Source organism: Salvia hispanica, chromosome 5 (assembly GCF_023119035.1).
Source record: "Salvia hispanica cultivar TCC Black 2014 chromosome 5, UniMelb_Shisp_WGS_1.0, whole genome shotgun sequence".
NCBI classification, from domain to species: Eukaryota; Viridiplantae; Streptophyta; class Magnoliopsida; order Lamiales; family Lamiaceae; genus Salvia; species Salvia hispanica.
The window spans coordinates 12,730,944-12,757,425 of record NC_062969.1 but is presented as its reverse complement, the minus strand read 5'-3'; the positions used below and the strand labels follow the sequence as shown (position 1 = coordinate 12,757,425).

General features: G+C 36.2%; 3 protein-coding genes across 3 annotated transcripts; all 3 read left to right on the top strand.

Annotated features, from left to right (window-relative positions):
- The first annotated feature begins 1,926 nt into the window (after positions 1-1,926).
- LOC125189447 (kinesin-like protein KIN-14C) lies at positions 1,927-8,837 on the top strand. Its single transcript, XM_048086724.1, has 23 exons — positions 1,927-2,017; positions 2,103-2,260; positions 2,343-2,429; positions 2,502-2,748; positions 2,825-2,943; positions 3,014-3,097; positions 3,184-3,261; positions 3,343-3,435; positions 3,528-3,557; positions 3,644-3,935; positions 4,497-4,601; positions 4,677-4,811; positions 4,872-4,977; positions 5,503-5,611; positions 5,696-5,777; positions 5,867-5,962; positions 6,054-6,233; positions 6,310-6,416; positions 6,487-6,662; positions 7,244-7,408; positions 7,664-7,917; positions 8,161-8,324; positions 8,715-8,837. Exons 1-23 carry the CDS (start codon positions 1,927-1,929, stop codon positions 8,835-8,837), a joined length of 3,081 nt encoding a protein of 1,026 aa, XP_047942681.1.
- Positions 8,838-13,275: 4,438 nt separating this feature from the next.
- On the top strand, positions 13,276-14,936 carry LOC125191131 (NAC domain-containing protein 100-like). The gene is made up of 2 exons (XM_048088605.1): positions 13,276-13,538; positions 13,971-14,936. The coding sequence occupies exons 1-2, from the start codon at positions 13,325-13,327 to the stop codon at positions 14,711-14,713; spliced, it is 957 nt and encodes a 318-aa protein (XP_047944562.1). The 5' UTR covers positions 13,276-13,324; the 3' UTR covers positions 14,714-14,936.
- An 855-nt stretch (positions 14,937-15,791) lies between these two features.
- Positions 15,792-23,704, top strand: LOC125188762 (inorganic pyrophosphatase TTM1). Its single transcript, XM_048085810.1, has 12 exons — positions 15,792-15,930; positions 17,505-17,884; positions 18,565-18,679; positions 19,594-19,789; positions 19,887-20,000; positions 20,090-20,263; positions 20,816-21,010; positions 21,407-21,529; positions 21,615-21,727; positions 21,923-22,046; positions 22,729-23,001; positions 23,190-23,704. Exons 2-12 carry the CDS (start codon positions 17,545-17,547, stop codon positions 23,397-23,399), a joined length of 1,977 nt encoding a protein of 658 aa, XP_047941767.1. The 5' UTR covers positions 15,792-15,930; positions 17,505-17,544; the 3' UTR covers positions 23,400-23,704.
- The last annotated feature ends 2,778 nt before the right edge of the window (positions 23,705-26,482 follow it).

Below are 26,482 nucleotides of genomic sequence, written 5' to 3'. Positions count from 1 at the left end.
AACGTTTACGTCACAAGATTCAATGACTGAGATTTGCTTTGATTTTTGACAAAATTTCACTTATGGACCTGATTATGTCCCTACTTCGAATTATGACACAGAACAAAATGATAGACGACACTTTTTAAATGTTAATGACCAAGTTTTTCTTTATAAATGCCATTTTTCTTCGTTAGAAATAATGCTTTTCTTGCAAACTTTCTTTACCAACCAAAAAATTCGAAAAAAAAGCATTTTCGCCTAACAATAAAAAATGCGAATGTTTTATTCAAGTATTAATTTGAAAAATAAAATATTCGTCAGATTATTGAAACAAGTATGTCCCCAAAATAAATCGTCTCACAAATCAAGATTCGTGAGATAATTTGAAATATTGGCTCAATACTTTAATGAACACATGCAAATGACAAGGGACAAAATGGTTTAATGGTGAAGACACAGACACTCCTCAAAACAGAGGATAAAAAATTAAATGATGGGGTACTTACATATCTATAATTTAAATTCATAATAAGTATAAAAATCAATATAAGAAGAGCTCTCTCCCTAAGTTGACGGAAAACCGACCTTTCGTAGAATCCCAACAGCTTTGAGAAGACCAACAACCACCCAACCAAAATGTATCTTTTTACTGCAACATTTTACTTCACCACTGAAACAACACAATCTACATTTAGATTTTACCAGAAAACTTCAAAAAAAAAAAAAAGATCATGTCGAAATTCTTTTTTTTAGAATTTGCATAAAATTTATGTCTGTCCATAATTTGCTTGCACCTTTCAGGTTTGTTTTTGATGACACTAAGTAATAACTAAATAATATGAAAGTTTTCTTCATTTGTGAAAGTTTTTTTGTTGGTTTGTCTTGATTGTACGGAATTGCATGCAAAATGGATTACCCACATTCAAAACAAAATTACTTAGTTGGTCATGATTATTGAGTTTTGTATGCGAGAAAAATGTTCAGAATTTGTTGTTACCTTCTTTTTAGTTTTTCCTTTTCTTTTCTAAGCTTTCGTTGATGGTGGTGATGTTATTGAGGATTTGAAGCTGCTAAACTCAAGTTATAATTATTTTGCAAATCAATATGATTTGGGATTTTTCTTAGACTTACATTCTTGATTTCCTTTTTCAACACGAGTCCCAGTTTTGTTTTCTGACTTAGGGTTGCATAATTATTATCTGCAGGTTCTTTCAGCCAGCAAATGCGAATAAACCGGAGAAAATTCCCCAATTGGTTGAATTTATGGTTAGTGGATTCGTATAATCAGTCACATTGTGTGATTCTTATGAACTAAACGGGCTTTAAAAATTTAAATGCTATGCTTAGGTTAGTGTTTTCACTTCAATTTCTTCACAGAACATGATTTATATACATGTAAACTCCTATTTGTAGAATGGAATAGAATGAATGATCATGTTGTTAAATACTACTTGGAAGAGTTGATGTTGTATTGGCCTTTTCCATATTTACTTTGTCTTTAGAATCTTTAGTAAATTTCTAAATACATAAGGAGTTTCCCTTGCTAATGGAAACGAAGGGGTTCTAGCAATTAGAATGACCGTTGGTTTCGGTTAAATGCAGCTTGGAACCACTAGAATGGTCCGAGTATTAATTTTGGGATCAACCTTGGATAGATAACACTGGTATAGGCTAATCTGTCGTTTAGTAAGATGGATTAGAAATTCAGGATATATTCACTGGTTATGTCTGCGGTTTGAGATAACTTGCCCGATTCAAATACTGACACCCCATTCATTGCTTAATAGCTAGCTAGATGTTATGTTTTAAACATGCAACTAGGCACAAATAATTTTTGAGCTTATTCTGTTGTGATTTTGATAAAGAATGTAGTCTTCGAGTCTCTGCCTCTCAATCAAGATTTCCCTTCATTCGTTATTTCTGTTCACCGTTTCAGTTCACTCTATGGACCGGAATGTAAAAGACTCAGCTGGATTGAACAGCTCGAGTTCTTCCAGCCGGAGTGATGGTTTTGCATCTGTTTCAAGTATCAATGGTGAGAAACAACATATGATTCAAACGTTTGATTCCCCTTTGATGCTGATAGCAAAGATGTTGCATGTTTACCTTTTGTTTGACAGTGAAGCAGCAGGCATGTTTGGTAGAATGGATAAATTCCGTTCTTCCCGACCTACATTTTCCAGCAAATGCTTCGGATAATGAGCTACGGGACATCCTCATTGATGGATCTGTTCTATGTCGAATAGTAAACAAGATAAAACCTGGCTCTATTTCTGAGGTAACCGCGATTGATTTGGATTTGAACATCTTGTTTGAGGAGTGGAACGAATCATGACCTTTTTCGCTCGATGTCTTTTTAGCGTGACTCAAGACCAAAAGTCGAAAGATTCTTGTCCGCTATGGATGAAATGGGGTTGCCAAGGTTTCAAGTGGATGACCTTGAAAAGGTGATCGAATCTCGCTGTTTAAAGGTGTTTTTTCGCCTTCCCTTGAACTGTGTTTTCTCCCTTATCGTGTAGGGATCTATGAAGATGGTGTTGGACTGCCTCTGGACGCTGCGGATGCATTTCATGATGCGGTTTAGCAGAATGGATTCCATGAACTCAGGATGGAAATCCGGAGGCGATAGGGGGGGAAGTGCTAATAGCACTCCAAAGGAGGACCGCTTCCGGATGCTGTCTTCTCCACCTTTTGGAGAAGATAGGCGGAAGTTATTACCCGACACAAAATCTGTACACGGAATGCGCAATAGTCCCAAAATGACAGGTGCTATCTGTATACCTGTGCAGATACGAACATTGTCTGTGATTTGAATTTCGTTACCGATTAATTTCTGTGGCAGCCTCTGTCATAAGTCACTCTGGCCACAAGTTTCATGAGGTTTTTCAGCTCAAACAAGGGTCTTACGCAGACCTCCCTGCTGCAAAGATTACAGAAATGATGAAATCTAACAGCTTGGACGTAAGTCTTCATGTTAGCATATACGTTTATGCCTTTGTGGTGGACTCAAAGGTGTATATATCCGTTGCAGAATGCTCCGACTCAGTCACTGTTGAGCGTTGTCAACGGCATATTAGACGAGAGCGTGGAGATGAAGAGTGGAGCAATACCTCACGTCTGAAATCTTTAACAATAGGAACTAGCAATTCCATTTCAAACCTCAAAAGCTAACAGAATTTTTGGTTTCTGCATATATTTCAGAGCGTCGTTTGCCTTCTGAGGAAAGTCGTGCAGGAGATTGAGCGTCGGATATGCACTCAAGCAGAGCACTTGCGCACGGTAATGTGTTTGTTACATAGATCCACGTGATGCTACTATCATTATCCTCTACTTATCTTATCCGTCTCCCTTTATGTTCAGCAAAATAACGTTTTCAAGGCTCGAGAAGAGAAGTACCAATCCAGAATTCGAGTGCTCGAAGCCCTTGCAACGGGGACTAGCGAAGAGACGCAGGTATATAAGCTCTTCCAATTTCAACTTTACGCTCGTCAAATATTTATACATGTTGACATTCCTATCTACCTAAAGAGATTCATTGTTAGCAGATTGTCATGAATCAACTCAAGCAGATTAAGGTACTATTAGTTGAACTCATTCTTTTATACGAATTCATCATGAATTTGAGGAGTCTATAGCTTAGTTTTGAAATTTTCTATAGCAGAATGATAAGAACAAATTTGAGGAGAAAAAGAAGGCGGACGAGCACGAGACATGGAAACTTGTCAAAGAGAAAGATGACCTCAATCAAGTGGTGGCAAATTTGAGGCAAGAGCTAAGAGGGATGAACGACATGACAAGTTCGGGGCAAGATTATAGTGAAAGAAGTGAGTTTAATCAAGAATCGGAAAAGACGAGGCAGGAGACTAGACGCATTCAAGAGCACGAGGCAATGAAAACCAGTGAGCTTGAGCATAAACTAAAAGAAACACAAAGCTTGCTAACAGAGTCGAGAAGTAGAGTGAAGGAGCTTGAGGCAATGAGAGTCGACGGTGGAGGAACGGAACAAGATCTTGAGAGAAAATTGATGGCAGCTGTGAAGTTTTCGACCGAGTTGAGATCTCGAGTGAAGGAACTTGAGGCTATGGATAGAGGAACTCAAACCACTTTACAAGAGCTTGAAGATAGGCTGAAGGAAGCGGTAAGCTCATTAGATGAGTCAAGGTCCAGAGTGAAGGAGCTCGAGGCAATGAGAGTCGAAGGTGGAGGCACTCAGGAAGATTCTGAGAGAAAATTGATGGCAGCTGTGAAGTTGTCGACAGAGTTGAGATCTCGAGTGAAGGAGCTTGAGGCAATGAACACAGAAGCTCGAACCGCTAAACAAGAGCTTGAAGATAGGCTGAAGGATGATGTTAGCTCGTTAGATGAGTCCAGGTCCAGGGTGAAAGAGCTCGAGGCAATGAGAGTCGATGGTGGAGGCACTCAAGAAGATTTTGAGAGAAAATTGATGGCAGCTGTGAAGTTGTCGACAGAGTTGAGATCCCGAGTGAAGGAGCTTGAGGCTATGAATACAGAAGCTCGAACCACTAAACAAGAGCTTGAAGACAGACTGAAGGAGGCTGTAAGCTCGTTAGATGAGTCGAGGTCTAGAGTAAAAGAGCTCGAGGCAACGAGAGATGAAGGTGGAGGCTCTCAACAAGATCTTGAGAGAAAATTGACGGCAGCTGTGAAGTTGTCGACAGAGTTGAGATCTCGAGTGAAGGAGCTTGAGGCTATGGATACAGATGCTCGGACCACTAAACAAGAGCTTGAAGATAGGCTGAAGGAAGCTGTAAGCTCGTTAGCTGAGTCCAGGTCCAGAGTTAAGGAGCTCGAGGAAATGAGAGTCGAAGGTGGAGGCACTCAACAAGAGCTTGAGAGTAAATTGATGGAAGCTGTGAAGTTCTCAACAGAATCTCGAGTGAAGGAGCTTGAGGGTATGGATACAGATGCTCGGACCACTAAACAAGAGCTTGAAGATAAGCTGAAGGAAGCTGTGAGCTCGTTAGATGAGTCGAGGTCCATAGTGAAGGAGATCGAGACAATGAGAGTCGAAGGTGGAGGCACTCAACAAGAGCTTGAGAGAGAATGGATGGAAGCTGTGGAGTTGTCAGCAGAGTTGAGGTCTCGAGTGAAGGAGCTTGAGGCTATGGATACAGAAGCTAAAACCATTAAACAAGATCTTGAAGATAGGATGAAGGAAGCTGTAAGCTCGTTAGATGAGTCGAGGTCCAGAGTGAAGGAGCTTGAGGCAATGAAAGCTGAAGCTCACAGCACTCAACAGGAGCTTGAAAATAGGTTGAAGGAAGCTGAAAGCTCGTTAACAGAGTCGAGATGTGAAGTGAAGGAGCTTCAGGCAATGAAAGCTGAAGCTCACAGCACTCAACAGGAGCTTGAGAATAGGTTGAAGGAAGCTGAAAGCTCGTTAACCGAGTTGAGATCTGAAGTGAAGGAGCTTCAGGCAATGAAGGCTCAACGCGAAGCTGCACAACAAGACACGGGGAACAGATTGAAGGAGGCTCAAGTCACGCTAGAAGAGTGGAGAAGTAGAGTGAAGGAACTTGAGGCATTATCAAAATCAAAATCCGAATGGTGGAAGAAGAAAGAGCAACTTCACCAAATCTTTACAGATTCACAGCTTGGCGCACTACATGTATGCCTTGATCTAAATCTCATCATTACATTGTCCCATATAAGTGATTTTTTTCTAAAGCATATGTGTGAACTATGTATTCAGATACTGAGATTCACGTATCAGTCGATCCAGCAAGAAATCGAGAAAACAGAGCTATACTATTCAGAAGCGCTCAGTGACTTAGGTACATAATTCTATTTTTTTTTAAAATTTTGATGATGAACTATATGAGAGATAAGTAGATTTTTGAAAAATCCTAACATGCTGTAACAGGTTCAAAAATAAAGGTTCTAGCTGATGCAGCAAAGAACTATCATCCACTCCTTGCAGAAAATCGGAAGCTGCACAATGAGTTGCAGGAGCTAAAAGGTACCTGCATTTTTACTCCATGAGTCCATGTTGAACATAAATCAATAAAATCAACAAATTTCTGTAATTCCTTAAGCCTTGATTTAAACAGGAAATATTAGAGTCTACTGCCGGATAAGACCGTTTCTCCCAGGGCAAAAGGGGAAGCAATCAATTATTGAAAACATTGGTGAAAATGGTGAGCTAACGGTTGCCAACCCCGCCAAACCAGGGAAAGAAGGGCGCCGTTCGTTTAGGTTTGATAAAGTGTATGGCCTATCATCAACTCAAGGTTTTGATCTTTGAATATGTGCATCTCTACCTAGCTCATCTCCATGATCAATCACTCAAGTTTCAAATGCATGCAGCTCAAGTTTTTGCAGATACTCAGCCATTGATACAATCTGTTCTTGATGGATTTAATGTGTGCATTTTTGCCTATGGTCAGACTGGTTCGGGGAAAACATACACGATGGTAAGATACAAAACCTTTATCACATGCTAATTAATAATGTATTTCTATAGTGAACAATCGTTCTCCGTAGACTGGTCCAGATGGAGCAAGTGAGGATGAATGGGGGGTCAACTATCGAGCGTTGAAGAACCTGTTCACCATCACACAAGATCGGGGGACCATCTTTAAATACGAGGTTTCTGTTCAGATGGTGGAGATATACAACGAACAAGTCCGCGATTTGCTCTCCAATGACGGCCAAAAAAAATATCCTTCAATGCCAATTTCTTGCATATCTTCATGAGGAAAAAATAAAATTGTCATTTGGATTAGTGAAATATAAGGAGTATCCATTAGTTTTAAAATATGTAAATTCTAGTCACTAACAAAAATGCCTCTAGTAATTTAAAATCTGGAAATAATCCAAGGCTCGTGTTCATCTAGAAATCGAAGCTTCATTTGAATTTCACGTGATATCAATCAATATGATGTCTGGAAAATATGTTGGCTTCAAGGTTTGGGTTCATGTTCATGCGAAAATCAAAGGTTCATACGATTGTGGGAATTGAACGTTTTTGCTTAATGCTTTGCATGAATCTGTACTATCATCCAGAATCGTTCAATTTGCGCGGTCGTATGAACTTTTTTATTTTTGCATGAAGATGAACCTTTTCTTATTTTTATTTTTGTGACAATTTCACAAAAATGGCTGTATATATTTTTAGACTTTGGATACTATTTATATACAGACTAAGCAAAATGGCTATTTTCATCACTGCCACTATCTATCCTTCATCTATTTCATTCAGATCACACATCAAATACTTGTTTTTCCTTGATTTCCACACACTTGGGATCTTGACTAGCTCCCAACCGAACGGGCTGGCCGTCCCGGATGCAAACATTCAGCAAGTCAACACGTCCGAAGAAGTTATGAAACTGATGGATATTGGACTGCAGAATAGAGCTAAAAGCGCCACAGCCATGAACGAAAGAAGCAGTCGATCACACAGGTACTTTTCGAAATTTCACCATTCAATGTTTATTCCCAATCTTTTGGGTATGTGTATCTAGGAGAGAAAGTTAATTCGATGATAAGGTGGCGTCCCACGACATATATAGTGTTAAAAATAAGTCAGAAGGAGTATCATTATTCAATTATTCGGCCATTACATTTTACCAAGTTCAGTCCTAGCCATATTAGTGAATATTTATGCATTTTTCTACAACAACAAGACGGCTCCCATATTGAAGATAAATGCATGCAGTATTGTCTCAATTCACACGCGAGGAACGGAATTGAAGAGCGGTTCATCTCTACGAGGCAGTCTTCATTTGGTAGATCTTGCAGGGAGCGAAAGAGTAGACCGCTCAGAGGTGACGGGAGACAGGCTTAAAGAGGCGCAACATATCAACAAATCGCTATCTGCCCTCGGTGATGTCGTCTTTGCTCTGTCGCAGAAGTCTGCTCATGTTCCTTACCGCAACAGCAAGCTCACTCAAGTCCTTCAGAGCTCATTAGGTATGCCTATGTAAATTCTTTATGTATTTAATACATTTATCTTTGTTTTCTTTTTATCATCTAAATCTGTGATGCAAGTTTGACCACTAAATATTGCAATATTACTCACACAACTAGTTACTCCCTTTTTCTATTGCTTGCATAAATATATTTTTATGAAGTACTCATTCTAATTAATTAACATCTAGTTGCACACAATTTTGATATGTGTAATATCCATCCAACATCTTGCTTATGTTGTAGGTGGCCATGCAAAGACCCTGATGTTTGTACAGCTTAATCCCGATGCTACTTCTTTTAGTGAAACGTTGAGTACCTTAAAATTTGCTGAGAGGGTGTCGGGAGTCGAGTTGGGTGCAGCAAAGAGCAGCAGAGACAGCAAAGAAGTACGCGAATTGACGGATCAGGTAATTTGTTTGCATACAATCACTACTATTGATCCTCACATTTTTTCCCTGCTTGAGTTTTTTCTTAAGCACGAAACGGCTATCAATTCCGATGTTCATGTCAAATTACCAGATGGAAGTTTCTAGCTATCTATAATTTAATGTTACCCTAAAATATATTTAGACACGAAACTTATTCCCTCCTTTTGTTTTGCTCTTTTACCGGTCGGAATTTTCTTGACATCTTTGATTCAATATAGCATTTATTCATATGATTGTGAAGTGCATGCACAAGCTAATTTCACCTCAAGTTTTTCTTTTGTTGTCTGTCCTTTTATTTTGTTTCTTTCTTCATTTTACGGTTGCAAATACTTGTTTGATTTTATGTTTTACACAATGTAATGCTCGTAGATTGCAACTCTTAAAGAGAGTTTAGCTAAGAAAGACGAGGAGTTAGGGGCGCTGCAGAAGCCGCTTAGAGATCCAAAAATAGGAGTTTCTGGAGAGAGAAGGGGTCCTAGATCAATGAGGTAAGGATATTTTTTCTTGAATTAAGAGGAATTACATTGATATGAATACACCTCAACGAAGCTTCAAATGTGCTGCAACGATAGCTAGTTTAATTTACGTGAATAACAGAGTGCTTAGCATTGGAGTGCCTTTGTTAGATAGTTTCTTCCAAAAATTGGTTTTAGTTTTATTTTTTTATGTATGATACTATATCAATGTGGATAGTTTCATATATTAACTTTAGAAAATTCCAATCAACATTCGATTTCCAAACAGTAACATTGTTGGTGCTAAAATCTTAGGACTCGTTCGTGCAGGTAACGATAAAGCTGATGGCTCTTGCTGAGCAAAAAACATTGATAAGCACGTATACATAGGTATTATAGCGTTAGAAATATTCCCGGTTTGTACAGCTAAACTGATGCTCACATTTTCTGTTGATTGACTCATATTTTTTTCCCAGTTTGAAAGAGAGATGAAGAATAGAAATCTCATAGGTTAGGCCATGTTTTGGCCAAATTGTACATGTTTAGAAAATTTTAGTTAGAGAAGTGTATTATATGTGTTTAATGCATGAGCTAGAATTTAAAATAGTCTTGATAGTGGATGTTGTTTTAATTTAAAATTGGTAACGCAAGAAAGATATATTTAAAAATAATTGAAATCGTTTAATTAAAAATGAGACTAGTCACATTAAAAAGAGAAACTTAATTAGCATCTATAAATATAAATTAATAATTTTGGTGGACATTCTAAAATATAAAAACATGACTGTTTTTTTGGCCATGGATGGAATGAAATGAAATGAATATGATATAAGAAAATTTGAAAGTACTACTACAATGTGATAATTTCTCCCTTATTTCTTATCTCTGATTATATTAGTACTAGTATAAATTTGCTATCAAAGAGAACACACTCTTAATCTAATTTATTTTTATTTACTTAAGTAGTTCATTGGCGTTTAGAATTTATTTTTTCCTTGTGTATTAATTAGATGGACAAGCGATCGGTGATTGTTTTTTTTGAACTCTTATGACATAGAAAACGAGGGTTTGTGTTTCGGTATATATTTGATGAATAATTAAACGTATTTGCTTTTCAGGATCATATATAGGATTTTCAGATATGTAAAAAAAAAAAAAAGTCGAGATATATTAGTGTGAAGGCTAAAAAACGTAGGATTCTAGAAAGGTGAGTTTAGAATTTTAGATAGGGTTGCAAGTACACAAAAAGTTAAGGTTAAGATTGAAATTTTTTAGATGCAGTCTAATAGTTTGGTAAGCGTTTCAACCACTCTCATCTTATGTATCTTTCATGCTCAAATATATACTTCACCAACATCTTATAATGTTCTTAAATTTATCAACTTGTTATATCCCTTCACTTTCATGTATTAAGAACTAGAATTATCTTTTCTGCTTTGATTTTTATATAATTTGTAAGTTTGATGATTATGGTTACAAGAATAAAATAAAATGAAACATTTTGATGTTTACTTAACACTTATTGTTTATTTTGGATGATTAACAATACAAAATGAAACTGCAAGTGCTCTAGTAAAAATGACACATCTAACTTCACTTTAACTATTTATTATTATTTTTCTGAAATAACTGGAAAAAAAAAATATCTTAAATAACGTGTGACAAAGGAAGTATTACTTTATTAAACTTTGGTACAATTTAAATGTTAACTAAGCAAAGTGACAATTATTCCCTAGATAAATGTATTAAGGTTCTACAATATAAATCCACATTTAACCGTATCTGTGTAGCTACAAATACAGATCAGTTAAGAGGGATAATAGGCGAATGTATTATGTGTACATATAGGAAGATACCAATAATTAATGATTATCGTGTACTATTTTTCATGGATAAATTATAAATTTAAAGTTTGTACCACAATAAGACTCGTGCCATACATTAACTTTAATTTATCGCTTGGCCAACTCACACCCACTTAATTATACTAGTACTATATTTAATAGTTAAGTAGACAAACAACAAAACGTATTTACGTACACAAATTTGTATGACATCCATATACTACGTATGGAGTGTATCAGGGTCCTCATACCTCCTTAGTATAAAACAACAACATAAATCACAACTTTTGGATATTAGGATTGGATAGTTATGATAAGCTACATTATTAGATATTAGACTAAAATGCTACTCCCTCCGTCCACAAATAGGAGTCTCATTCTATCCGACACAGATTTTAAAAAATGTTAAGAAAAGTGGGTGGAAGAAAGTTAGTGGAGGGGTCCCACTTGTATATATTAATTTTAAATGATATATGTGAGTGGAATGAGTTATTGGAATGTGGGGTCTCTTTGCCATTTATGGTAATTATGAACCGGGACTCCTATTCGTGGACGGAGAGAGTATATTAGTTTACTAAAATGGTACTCCCTCCATCCCACAAAAGATGTCACACTTTCCTTTTTAGTTTGTCCCACAAAAGATATCACATTTTTCTTTTTGAAAAAAGTTCTCTCTTACATGAATATAAAAATTATATTTTCTCTTTGCATTTAACACACAAAACAAAACCTCCTAAAATCTCGTGTCATTCCACAAGAGTAACATCTTTTGTGGGACGGAGGGAGTATATTATTAGCTAAATTACATTATTAGACTAATAATCTATATTATTAGATGATATGTGACATTAATATAATCTTTAGATCATAAAACCAATGAACTACCTGTGTTTTTATTTTTGAACTATTATTTAACATATGAATATGAATACATCCCTACTCTACATATATATTTTTTATGAAAATAATTTCAATGAATATTTGATTAGTTTAAATTTGCTCGTGTAATCAGTCCACGATCCTAAGCTTTTTTTTTTCCAAAATAGAAACACGTTGTATCAAAAAAAGGAAATTAATATTATTGCGGAAACAAAAATAACTCCGATCCTAGCGCAAGGTTAAATCACGGAATAAAATGAGAAATCCTGAGGAAAAAATATAGGAAAAATGAAAACTTGTATAAAGGTAAAGGAATGTAAGCAACATGTGTCAATAGAATATGGAAGATTATAAGGCATGTTGTGATTGGAGGTTTACCATAGTTTTGGTGGGTAGAAATGGGTGAAGGTGGTTGGACCGTTCATGCCCATAATCTCGACTAAACACTCCCTCTCACGTATACACAATTTACTATTATTTTGTGTATGTATATTGCATTCACACCTGAATATATAAAATCAATATTTACCATTTCTTATCTTCTCCTTTAATCATAAGATCAGAATTCGATATCTAACTATATGAATACATCAAATTATTTGGCCAGTCAATCTCATAACATATAGTGCATTGATCATTGGGATAAGAGATTACCCTGAATACCATGAAAATCCCCCCAAAAAACTCATCTTTTCCATATCAAAATATAAAAATATATATTAATCTGCAATTTATATATTATTTTATTTTATTTTATGATCTGAAGATCGATGTAAATTGTTGTAGCAAATTAAATTTAAGGAATAATATTTTAATCAAGAAATAGTAAAACATTCTGAGTTAATCATATACGGAGTATAATTAAGTTTTGATGTTTTTATAACTAAACCTAGATTGTATAAGTATTATGCTTTAAATTCAGATCATGATCAAAATCGATAGCCACTACTTTTAGTATGTACGGGATAACTTCACATGCCTAAGTAATTAAATCATACTACTTAAAAAATGATTGTGACATACTTAGACATACAAACACGTATCCGCAACTCGAATTATAGATCTCAATTTAGCCTCACAAATAGTATTCACTTTAGAGCATTGGCAATGGAGGGCTGGTCTCCCGGGCCCATGATAGCCCCCGATTGGCCCCCATTGTGGAAAAGGGGCCGATGATCACTTTAGAGCATCGGCAATAGAGGGTTGGTCTCCCGGCCCCATGATCGGCCCCCCGATTGGCCCCATTGTGAAAAAGGGGCCGATCATCAGCCCCCATCACTTCACCCCAACGGGCCGATTGAGATGGAAAGTGGGATAGACCTCTTTCATTGCATGGAGATAGGCTTTATGGGTAAAATACTGACGTGAGTGGAAGAAATGTAAATATGCCCTTAAGTGGAGCCTATCTATTGTGAATGCATTTACCACTGATTTATTTTTAATGGGACCAATATTGTGTTCTACTAGTATCATTTAGTCATGATGACTAATGCTGAAACTACGCGGCAAGTAAGAAAATGCAACAGAAATAGTACTATTCTCTTACCCAATCCTATATCTCAATAACAAATTAGATAGAGTAATTAATACACATATGTAGCTTGAAATAAAATAAACACCCCAAGGCATTAAGAAAATCTAAAGATGGATGCGACACACTATCTTTGTCAAAGTGTTAGCTGTAAATATCACAATAAACAAAGACTTTATAGTGAGGAGAAGAAGAGGCTTGTCGATGAAGGATCGATCAACTGGGCAAAGCCATGAAGGATAAGAAGGGGCCATTAATAGCCGGCTCTGGATGCTGCCCTCCCTACTCGATCCGCTTCGTTTCTTGCACGAGCTAAAAACAAACACGATGGAGGAAACTCAGCTTCCTCCGGGATTCAGATTCCACCCCACGGATGAAGAGCTCATCACATACTACCTTAGCAATAAAGTCTCGGATTTCGAATTCACAACTAGGGCTGTTGCAGATGTTGATCTTAACAAGTGTGAGCCTTGGGATCTACCAGGTATATTATTCTCAAAAAAAGGTTATGTAGTTTTGTTAATTGATCAACGTGCATGTTCTTAATTAGTTTGTGCCTCTTTCCACATGTTGCAATTTGGAGTTTTTACTTGGGCTATATATATTTGTGTTCAAATCTTATGTTAAATTTTACTTTCTTCTTATCATTTTGCTTCTCTTGCTAGCTTATCAATAGCAGATAGAAGGCAGACTTAGTAGTATGATAATATTGAATATATAAGAGGATAAAAATAGATGTATTTCAAGTGGTGTTTATATTGTTGGAGTTCAAACCATCTTATATCATGGAATTAGAAAATGTGGCAACAATATATAAGTATAACCCCTTTGAAAATTGTCTTAAATACAATACCATAAGGAGTTAGTCCAAGTGAGACAATATCATACTAATGTTGAGTTTGCGTTGAAAATGCAGCAAAAGCATCAATGGGGGGAAAAGAGTGGTACTTCTTCAGCCTTCGCGACCGGAAGTACCCAACAGGGCTGAGGACGAACCGGGCGACAGAGGCCGGGTACTGGAAAACCACAGGAAAAGACAAGGAGATATACCGCGGGAGCGCGCTGGTGGGGATGAAGAAGACTCTCGTGTTCTACCGGGGGCGGGCCCCGAAGGGTGAGAAAACCAACTGGGTGATGCACGAGTACCGCCTGGACACCACCTTCAAGCCCGCCAAGGAGGAATGGGTCGTCTGCCGCATCTTCCAGAAGACCGCCACTGTCAAGCGGCCCCACCCCTCCCCGCCAGACGAGTCGTCCCCCGGCGACATCGAGCTGCCCAGCTTCGGCATGCCCAGCTCCCCGCCGCCGCCGCATCCTGACATCAGTGCTATGCAGAATTATGCTAATGATGGCAGCGTGATGAGCTGGAATGCGGAAGCGGCGGTTAACTCGATGCCGCCGTGGCCGTTGCTGAGCACGAATCTGTCGATGAATCTGCTGCTGCACACGGCGCTGCAGCTCCGCGGGCGCGGTGTGCAGCAGCAGCAGGCGGCGGATGGTTACGGATTGGTGCCGCAGATGAATGTGTTTGGGAGTCATGATTTTGGGGGGTCGGGTTTCAGTATGGGTTCGACTTCGGGGGTTGTGGAGTCGGTGCCGCAGGGGCAGCTGCCAGCGTTGGAGCAGCCGCCGTATAATGTGGACTCTAACATTTGGTGATGAGCATTTGTCGTCCAAAGAGGTGTAGGTTCAAATTGGGCTAATCCCATTTAGAGTGGGGTAGTGTGGATGTTGGGGTGATTAATTAGGTAGGTGATGGGCAAAGTCCATTGCCGGAATAAATCAACAGAATAATGGTAGGATGTAATACTAGTTAATTAGCCGCTGCATTGGAAAATATGTGCTTTCTAGTAAACTGTATGTATGTTTTGTTGAAAACTCTTGTTCAATTCTGTCATGCATTTTTCTTTAAACGCACAAAAGGCGATTCTCTTGCCCCAACCCTTTAAATCAAATTAACGCAAGGTGTAAAGACTCACGCAAGGTCTTTATATATAAGCTTGAACACGCTCAAAGAGGTTAGAATAGACGAATTAATCGTTATATTCTCAATAAAGGCTTGCGCTGAATTTATAATAATAAACCATCAATAAATGTGAAAAAATCAAATCATTACGTTTTGATTGTGTATATAAACATAACTTATCTAAATAAATATTGATGTGGTTGTCCTTCAACATGCGCAGATATAGCCAATGGTAAGTACATGATCTATCGAATTTTTATTTTGCATATTTCCTATACTCACATGTATAGCCAATGGAACATCATCTATGCCATAAGAAGCCGGCGTTAGGAGTATTGGATTTTCGGTCCATTAGGTTTTATATTGTTGTCTATTTATAAGTTCTTCAAGATGTAATTGTATTTTTTAGGATTGTAATAAGTTACTTCATTCGTCATTTACACATGTTCATATTTTTAATAAGTTAAGTACTACTTCATTAGTATTTTAGAATTCTTCTTATTTTACCATTTTAATTTGTTACTCAAAAGTTTGCATTTTTCACTTTTGAAAACTAGTGTTCATATTAATGTTGAAGTCAATATTTTGTCAAGTGGCGGGTTATATTGTTTAATTTAACTATTTGAAATTTTAATATATGGTTAATTAACTAGAAGTCTAGAAGCCAATATTAATATCTAATTATTTTTAAAAAATTAGAGTAGATTTGCTTTGCGATATAAGGAATATGTAGAATATTCTATTGGTGAAAAATCAACTGTCAAATGACAACAGAGGGCACGGACAAAAATATCCAAACTTGAGCGAGAAAGTTGGGAAGATCAAAACCTATTTGACTTTTGATCACGTTTTATGCTCCAATTCTTCCATTTCTTCAGAACTCAACTGCTATCCAGTTCGTGTAGTTAAGGTCGGTCGGCGCAATTACTCAATTTGCACTAATTTGTACTGCTTTATTTTCTGAGTGTTGCTGCTGTTTGCATCGTGCATGTATTTTGCTACCATTGTTTTGCTTGGTAGCTGTAGTTTTGAGCTGATTTTGTTTTTCCTTTTAGTGTCAATGAATTGTTGTTGTGGAATTTTGATTCTTATGATATAAAACTTTCATGATGTGTCTATTGATTTTCTCTCCTTTTTTTTTGTGGATTTGTGATTCAAAATTTATTGTATGAATTAGTGATCAGTGCCATGATTTTCCCCAAACTATATGTAGAAATTTGATGTATCTTCTGTTTTCGAATTTCTTGATTTTATCCAGTTGAAATTGTGTTTACAAACTCAATTTCACTAGCAGTGCTTATGTAGTTAGTTCCTTTCTTCTTCCTGAATTTTGAGAAAAATATCGATTTCAGTAGTTGAGAGTGATGGCTAACTTTTCAGACTTGTTTTTTATAGTACTAACAAATTATGAGGAAGAAGCTACGATGGCCAAATTGAAAGACATTTGCAACTTTAGTTCACTAACATCTATCATCATTAAGGTGCTTGAAATGTCCCACCAGACTCAAGATTTCTCCCCAAGAGTGGATCTGGTTGGATGGGTTGTAATTTGGTTAGATGATTTCTTAGGAAATATCTTTTTCCAATATCACAAACAAAATATGCAAAATGCATTTCTGGCAATAACTTGCTTCCAGACATTTGAACGAGCTTCTTACATGTTCATATTTTTTTTGACTAGTTTGAGAAACTCTCACACGGAAAAGTTAGGAAAAGTCTAGTGAAAAGTCAGATATACCCCTATCGTCATGGGTTGACAGCTACAGATATACGATGAGATCCATATATTTCATGTACTATTCCCATTGTGATTTCTAGCATTTTCATAGTTCATTAATATCATGATTGATACCTTGAGGAGTTTCGGTATTATATTATTCCATGTTCAGTTGTCATTTTTCCTCAATGCTTTCTAATTCCAACTGAGTTATCATCAAATCCTTCTTTCCTATTTTCATGCATAAGGCCTAGTTTCTTTACAGAACACTTTTGGCCAAATAGGTTGGAGAAAACTGACCGAAAAAACTTGGCACACGGGCAGAATTGTACCAGTTTCCCATATTGTGTTGAATAACGTGGTAAAATGTGTCCATGGATAATTATTTTCTTCAGAGGACTCACTTGCATCTGGCAGAGTTTGCAATGACAAAGATGAGAGTTGAATTTATCATATATGAAGTAAACCAGTTTTGTTCATGCATTCTATTATCTTTTGCTCTTTCTTTCATTTTGAACAGTTTCCACAGAATGTAATAAATACCTAAAATTGAAACTTCAGTTTTTTGGAGGTATGTACGGACCTTTTTAAAGGTTTAACCTTTACCTTTAACAAAATCCAAACCTAGAGGAAAATTATGAGTACATGTCATAGAAAATGCTGAAAGTTAAAATATCATACTACTTGATCTTCCTCCAAATGTGCAATGTTGAAGTTTCTTTCTTCTCTTTTCTTTTCAAAATTTTTATAGCGGTCATTTATTGCAGTGGAAGCTCTGCACTGTTAGAGATTTGTGTCATCTTCAGTATGGCTCAGGATCCTCTTCCTAGTGCTGATTCACCCAGGAGACGGTCTGGTCTATTGAGAGATCAAGTTCAGTTAATTAAGAGAAAGGATACTGATCGTTTTGAAATTGCTCCAATCCAAGATCCACTCGCATTCGAGAAGGGTTTCTTTGTATTTGTCCGTGCATGCCAATTATTGGCTCAGAAGAATGAAGGGATGGTATTAGTGGGGGTGGCAGGTCCTTCTGGAGCTGGGAAGACGGTATTTACTGAGAAGATCCTTACCTTTATGCCTAGCATTGCTGTTATCAATATGGATAACTACAATGATGCTTCCCGTATTATTGATGGCAACTTCGACGGTACACTCAAGCTCCTTTGTATTCTCAGACTAATTTTTACCTCATAAACCAGAGATTCTTTTACTCGTTAGTGCTAAATCAGTATGAAGTCAGAATTGTGGCTCTTACTGGAATGAAATTCAGAGTTTTTCCATTCTCTTTTTCCACTTTCTTTATGATGGTCATTCAAAGTTTTGATGATTGTATGCAACTTATTGCATAAAATTCAGTTGTTTAAACCTTCTATTCTTCAATTTAAAAGAACCTGTATAGCTTTGAAAATGAAGCTTTTCTTAAAGTGCCTTTTGTATGATTCAATTATATGGCTGAAATGGTGCAAGATTAATCAATCCTTATTTTCTGAATTGTGAATGACAAAAAGGGTTCTGTGTGTATCAACTCATATGAAATGGTTTCATGTAACCTTAAATTGAATAAGTCTTCATTTTTGTTGAAATTTATGATGACATTCAATGTGTATTTGAGTGGTTCACATCTTTCTTATTCAAAGAACAATGCAGAGATTAATATTGACAGCTCCGTTATGATATTTGATAATAAATTAATGTGATATAGTTACCAGTTCTCTTTCTTGCTTTCCATCTTTAAATATTTCAGGAAACCTATTAAGCTGCTATTACTGGTGGATTACACAAAATAGTATTCTATTAAAACTGTAGTGCTTCATATCTTCTGAACAGATCCGCGCTTGACCGACTATGACACACTACTTGAGAATATCCATGGTCTCAAATCTGGAAGTTCTGTCCAAATCCCCATATATGATTTTAAGTCTAGCTCTCGAGTAGGCTACAGGTTAAGTGTTCTCCAACTTTGTGCCATAGCAGAAGCTGCTGTATCTTTTTTTCTGGATGGTTCTGTTGCTGTTGCTTCTTTCCTAAGTATAATTATTGCAAAAAAAATTTGGAGTATTGCTTTTTTTTTTTTTTGATAGAAATGGTTGCATTATATATTTAAGTTAATCAATAATTGCTTTAATCTGCTGCTCAATATTTACTGTTAATAATTACTAATACTACTTTGTATTGCTACTTGCTAGTGTCTCTGCATTTCCTTGGCTTCCTGCAATCAATATTCAATTGATTCAACTTTTAACATTTCACAAATTTTGTTCCTTGTGCTGAACCTTCTTTTGCTAATGCCTTTCCCTGTTTCAGTTCTCATCTCAACTATGCTTGACCTTTCTCACTTCTCATGACAAAGACCCAACTTACCCCATACATCTAAAAGCAGGCACTCTTTACAATATGGATAGCATCTTAAATTTATCTTTCCTATTTGAAGCCCCTTGGAGCTTAACCCACTGGACACTGACAAGTTAAGTCTTAGTACTAACATATGGACACTATGGACTTGATACTCCTCAGAGGTGCCTGAAGACAGTAAGGCATAATAAGCACCACCACCAATGGCCTAATGCTAAAATTGCCACCTTTCATGAAGAAAAGAAATAACTAATATAGTTTCTAATTCTCTCTATGTGTTGTGTTTCTTTTTGGGGCAGACACGAGTTTCAACTAAAGCTTATGAATTTTTTGTTGCAATATTCTGTATAATTTGCTCTTTTGAGAACTCATTGATTTCAAAGAGACTATCAAATATGCTTTTTCCTTTGTGTTTGTTTTATGGGCATGTTGGTTGTACCCATCTAAATGTATATGTTTCTGCTTGAACAATATTTTTTTTTATTAACCTCTGACACTTAGCAGGACTCTGGAAGTTCCTAGCTCTAGAATCGTGATTATCGAAGGAATATATGCCTTGAGTGAAAAGTTACGGCCTCTCCTTGACCTCCGTGTCTCTGTTACCGGTGGAGTGCACTTTGATCTTGTAAAACGTGTCCTGAGAGACATTCAACGTGCAGGACAAGAGCCTGAAGAGATAATTCATCAGATATCTGAAACAGTGCACCTTCATCCCTGTCTATATCATCGTAAAAATCTTTATATAATTTTTAGTTTAGAGATGAATTACAACAGTCTTATTGTATCCATGTGTACAGGTATATCCGATGTACAAAGCTTTTATTGAGCCAGATCTGCAAACAGCACATATAAAAATTATTAATAAATTTAATCCATTTTCTGGATTTCAAAACCCCACCTACATATTGAAGGTGAGCCAACATTTTCTAGGAAAATCAGACTTTTACATATGCATATCCCACATTTTGACGGCTAGATTTTATTCTGTTTCCTGCTTAAGTCAACAAGGCCAGTGACTGTAGATCAAATTAAGGCCGTCTTTTCTGATGATTATAAAGAAAGCACAGAGGAAACTTATGATATATATCTTCTACCACCCGGTGAAGATCCTGAAGCATGTCAATCATATCTGAGGATGAGGAACAGAGACGGAAAGTACAATCTCATGTTTGAGGTTAGTTATTGCAGAATTGTGACAATAAAAATCATAAATGACGAAAGTAAATCCATAAGCTTGCCTGATTTGCATTATTCACCGAAAATTCTACCACTTTATGATGATATCATTTAATTCCAAATTCCTTAGAACTCGCAATAGTATCTGTGAAAATTCTCATGTTCTGTATTTTGTAAGTCTTTGATACAAGTGTAAGAATTCTTTGTTTCATCTTGGATACAACAACTTTGTCTCTGATGGAATAGCAATGTCCATTCATGATACTGATTCCATTATCTCTTTCTACATATGAGGTGTTTCAATGTATGACGGGAAAGCTAGCTAAAGCTAAAAGATCAGTTGATGACCTTAGGATCTAAAGATACTGGCATTAACATAAGCATTATTTGCCTTTATCTCTTAGCCCAGAGCCTTCTTTTGTTTATAGTTTCTAAGCACATGATGGAAGCTTTATTAGGACCTGTGTTTCACATCAGTATTTGTTGCAATGTCTAAAATGGTATAAAATGGTGATTTCGTGAGCATTACGATCATATATTCTTATTTCAGGAATGGGTTACGGATAGCCCTTTCATCATATCTCCAAGAATCACATTTGAAGTGAGTGTACGTCTTCTCGGTGGACTGATGGCACTAGGGTATACAATTGCCTCCATTCTGAAAAGAAGCAGCCATGTATTCTCCAGTGATAAAGTTTGTGTAAAAACTGACTGGTTGGAGCAACTGAACCGCAAATACATCCAGGTATTATGTCATTCTTCTAGTAAGCTACTTACTGCCTAGTTTTGTGAGTAGATTCTTAGAATGTTACTCAAGGGTCTGTAGAATGTTTCATTTTGTTCTTTAATCCTCTTTCAGTGGGTTGGGCCTGTTGTTTGTGATTATTAATTTAATACCGTTTAACAGCAAGCCTTCATATTGTTCTAGAAAGATTTAGGTAAAGTATCAAAATACTGGAACTTCCCCACTAGCAACCAAAGCCAGCATTTACTTCTAAATTGGTCTTTTGAGATGCCAATATAATCCTTTTCATGTAGTTGGAGTTATAACATCTGTCTTTGATCAATATGTGTTACCTCTAGGTCTACATAAGAGCCTGAGGAGCAAATAATTATCTGATTGCTTTGTATTGAATATTAGGTGCAAGGAAAAGATCGTATGTATGTCAAGTTTATTGCTAAAGAGCTGGGCTTGGATGGTTCTTATATTCCACGCACATACATAGAACAAATTCAGTTGGAGAAACTCATAAATGACGTAATGGTATGATATAGTTGAAACTTTCTAGAATTAACTTAACTTTTCTTTTCACTCTTGATTATCTTCTGTCTCATCCCAAGTTCCGCAGGCACTGCCTGATGATTTGAAGACGAAATTAAGCATTGATGATGATTTGGTTTCAAGTCCTAAAGAAGCTCTATCCCGAGCCTCTGCAGATAGAAGAATGAAGTTCATGAATCGGTATGATTTTCTTGCACAAGCTTATAAGGATTTTTCTGTGCTTTAAGTAGTTCAAAGTTTTCTGGTATTCTCATTAATATAGTTTTTCACTTGAGTTTTTTCCTGCCGTATATTTGAGTTCCCATGTTTCTTGCCATTTTCTGTGAAACTCGAGGTCTTATCTCTTCTGAACATGTTGATTTTTAACATCCACAGTGGGGTTTCTCAATCGTACACGACGAACCGTGATAGAAATCTAAGTAAGCTGACAAAACTTGCTGTTAACAATAGAAGGTATGATGGAAGAACCCCAGATTCTCCAGCTGCACTTGCTAATCAGGTGAGACTTGCTAATTAAGATGTTTTCTTAATCTTCTCTCTATTGATTTGGTGGGATTGGTATCTCATGCTTTATATATAACTTCAAAAATCGATATTCAAAACTCAGAGGCTTTAAGATAGTGCCTCGAGATTTTTACAATACTTTTCGATTTAGGATCAAGTGTAAGACTACTCCTATAGTTTATCATTTTCATGTCACCATACTGCCAGAGTTTGTTTAAAGAGCTGGTACTTATTAGTTATAGTTTGGAATAAGTACTAATGAATAGTTGAAATCTTAAGACCTACTTTTATACTAGTTTGGAGATCAGCAATACGAAACACTACATTGTCAAGGCAGTTATGTATTTCTAAGAAATAACACAATCGTGCTCGTGGTGCATCTGTCTGTACTCCTATCATTTGGACTTTCATGATGAATACTGAGAGAGTGTATTAGACCAACTGATACAATATTACAGTTTTATGTTCAACACTTCTATCCAAGACTGTGTACCAAAGAATAGTAATTTAGATCGTAGATTTATTAGAATCTCATACTACGTGGTGTTCTATATGTTATTGTAGTGGAACTGATGGTATTACTAATAAACATAATATCCATATTATACTTTGTTTCACTTTGACATTTTAAATTATATTCTTCTCAAGCTAGTCATACACACTTATTATCTCTTCAGGGCATTGTTACTCAGCTGTCTGAACAAATTTCCACCTTAAATGAGCGCATGGATGAGTTTACTTCACGAATTGAAGAATTAAACTCAAAAGTTTCAATCAGGAAAGTGTCAGCTAGCCAACAGAATTTGGCATTGCAGGCAGATGGCTGCAATGCAGTTGCACCATCGTCTCTTTTTGGTGCTGGTATAGGTAATGGCCTGATGAGTGGCTCACATCTGCCCAATTCATCCTCATCTTCCCAATTGGCAAGGGAATCTGCTTTTATGGAAGAGGTAATTTCTAGATTTATATTTTACTATTCAAAACTTTTTCTCTACATTTATTCCTCATCTGTGAGGAAAATCAAAGACTTGAGACAATTTCTTCGCATGGCTATGATAAGAAAGATGCTTTACCAGTCCTGTAACTGTTTCATGGTTCTCTGTTGATTCCATGAATCCATTCTTTCTTCTGCGAGCAGGTATTACTCATTTCTCGTGGGCAACGTCAGATCATGCTTCAGATCGACAATCTGAGCAGCATGCTCCATGAATTTTACGGTGAACGGTCTCATCAAGGACGAACCGATGGCATATCAGATTTAGGATCGATTGGCGTTCCTTTACTTCTCTCTTTGGCTGTCGGAGGTGTTGGTATCCTGTTGCTAAAAAATATTTCGGCAAAAACATGAACCTGACTTGATCATGTTAGGCTGTGTTTGGTTACTCTATAATAACCCGAGATTACTTGAGCCCCCGATTAATTTTGTCATAGAAGAGATCACGACTCACAAGACGAGACTAATCTTGCGTGGTATTATCTCGAGACTAAGAACCAGACAGAGCTCACACAAACAGACGATATATTGTGAGATTAAATTGTCTAAACCATCAAATAGAATAGCGCTTAAAACGAGCATGTGTTGTATTGTGATGTATATAGATAATGGACATGTTGTGCATATATCGACAGATGAATTAATTGCTTTCTTGTACCTACAATAACATCCTGGGGTGGTTGGAAATGTGCTACAGGAGAGTTGGAAAATAATGAACAATTCGAAATCATGGAAGCATGTTTTAAGTAAACAAAACATGATTTCAGAATTTAGTCAATTGATGCAGTTATTATTAGTCTCTTTTTCTTATTGTTTGTCTCGTGATCTATATAGAAGGGCCTGGATCTCCAATTGTGAATCTGATTACCCAACAGCTCTCTGGCATTGGAAAAAATTAAAAAGGAGTGAATGACAAATTTGGGACCAATGTATTAGGGTTCGAATGCTAAACACCCCTATGTTTCAAAAATATCGCCACACACCTCTATGTATGGACCTAATATTATTTGAAGGACTTTTTCACTGTTTAGGACTTTTAAATCCTTTTTCCACTTGAATTTAACCAAAATGCCATTAGGGGCATTCTAGCCTCTCTAAAACTAAGGGTACCCATACATGATATTTTAATGTTGTTATAGTGGTACCTCAAATGAAATTTTAGTATTTTATTGGTACCTGAAACGATATTAAAATATAATACTTTACAATTTTCAAGGAAATAATTTGTCTTTATGTTTACACGTTTCACATGAAAGCTAATACTCATAATAATACTACCTTCGTCCCACATTAGGAGTCACATTTATTTTTCTGCACCCGTTTAATAAAAATGATACTCCCTCAGTCCCACAATAATTGTCACTCTTGGTGTTGGCACGGGTTTTAAGGAATGTAAAAAAAAGTTAGTTGAAAAAGTTAGTAGAATGTGAGACTCACTTTTTATATTGGTTTTATAATAAAATGTGAGTGAAGTGAGTAAGTGGAATGTGCGACCTACTTACCATTTATGGTAAAAATGAAGTGTGACAATTATTGTGGGACGGACCAAAATGAAAAAGAGTGACAATTATTGTGAGACGGAGGGAGTAATAAACAGTTAAAGTGAAGAAATAGTAAGATAAGAGAGAGAATAATGTAGAGAAGAGTAACTTCTAATGCACGACAGAGGTAGTATTATATTAATTTTTTTAAAAGTTGAACCTTCTTCATCCTCTCTGATGAGGACATCCATTTTTTTTTATCTCTGCAAACTTTTCTCTTGGTACATGTCTCTTACCTTTTTTATTAATCAATGATATTTAAAAAAAAAATCAATATAATAATACTACTATCAATTTCTTTTTGTTTAAATTCTTCTCCATGATGAAGGGTTCGCCATTGTTATTTTTATAGCAGGGTCTTCCCCAAATATACGTCTTGTTGGCCCCCAAATAAAGCAGGGTCTTCCCAAAGTTGGCCTCGTGCTGGGAGATTAAATGCCATAGTGTTTCCTTACGAAAAGATATGGCTCTGAACACTGGCAACTGGTAGGTATGGTTGAAAATGTGCAATAAAGCAGGGCTTTTGTTGACCAAGGCAGTTGCTGCTGCCGTATTTCCGACAAAAGCAGCATGGTGTAAGACGGTATCTCCGTTGTTATCCTGGATGGCTAGCGCCGCTGGTGACATCCTTTGCACCAACTTATTCACCAAATCGATTCACTTTTCTGTCGAAACGACAACGTAGAGAACGATTTCCAAATGTGAAGTGATGGCAGTGCTTAAGTCCATGTTTTGGATTGAATTCATCACAGCCTGCAAGTCTTCTCTCATCACTGCCCGATATAGAGGCAAATGAATGCTATAATCTCCACCTGCATCAACCGATTTTTATTAACCCGCGGTAAATAGAAAATGTTGCCCTTTATTAATACTTCAAAATAATATAGATAGTCATAAATTTATGCAATTTCTATATTTGTGAAAAAAGAACTATTATAGCATGGACGAAAAAATTAAACAAAACCAAAAAAAATTAAACAATCTAACTAAGAAAAACTTAAATATGAACTAACATTACCGAAACAAAATAATATTACATAAATGTACTACTATAGGTAAAGAGTAATAACCATACCGAGAAAAATTCTTCCTTTTGCAGAGAATTCGTGATGCAATGGATAAGACAATGAGGAATAAATTATAACCTAGCAAATGATACATATTCAAAGAAAAAAAGTTAAAAGTATGTACATTCCTGGGAACCGTGTCTTGAATTCTTGTTCCCGGCATCAAAAAAATAAACAATGTATGACTTTAGTTTTAGTAAATGACTTAAAAAATAGTAATAAGCTAAGCAACGATATGCATACCATCCGATCGTGGAACACACACTCCAAGGAGATTACATTGGTTTGTCTAGGTTTAATGAATTTATAAACGCGCATGCACCGCTCTAAAATTACTGACTGTAGATCGTTAAAGAAATTCCATTATGTGAACAAATTTTTAGTTTAGCGGAAAGTTGTGATGAAGTGAAGAGAAAAATAGTAAAATGAAATAACATCTTGCAGTTGATACATATTTATAGATATATAAAGTATTGAAAAAGAATCATAAATGTGACCGTTACAAATTAATAATTTGCATGATTACATTCATTTTTGTTTGTTTCTTACTTATGAAGAGCTATAGTGATGATTGATAAACGTAATCTAAGTTTATGGAATAAGAAGCGTTTTATTTTTATATATTAAAGTCCACAAGACCTAGCATTTAATTAGTTGACCTATCAATATAATAACTCAAAAATTTATATAGGTTCATTAATCAATTAATAATTCTTAATTATAAAGAACAAATTAACGGCTGCACTTAAGATGTAACTGCCGTATATGATTTTATCATTGCGTAAACAGTGAATTAGTTATTTCATAAACATTCAAATTAATTCCATAA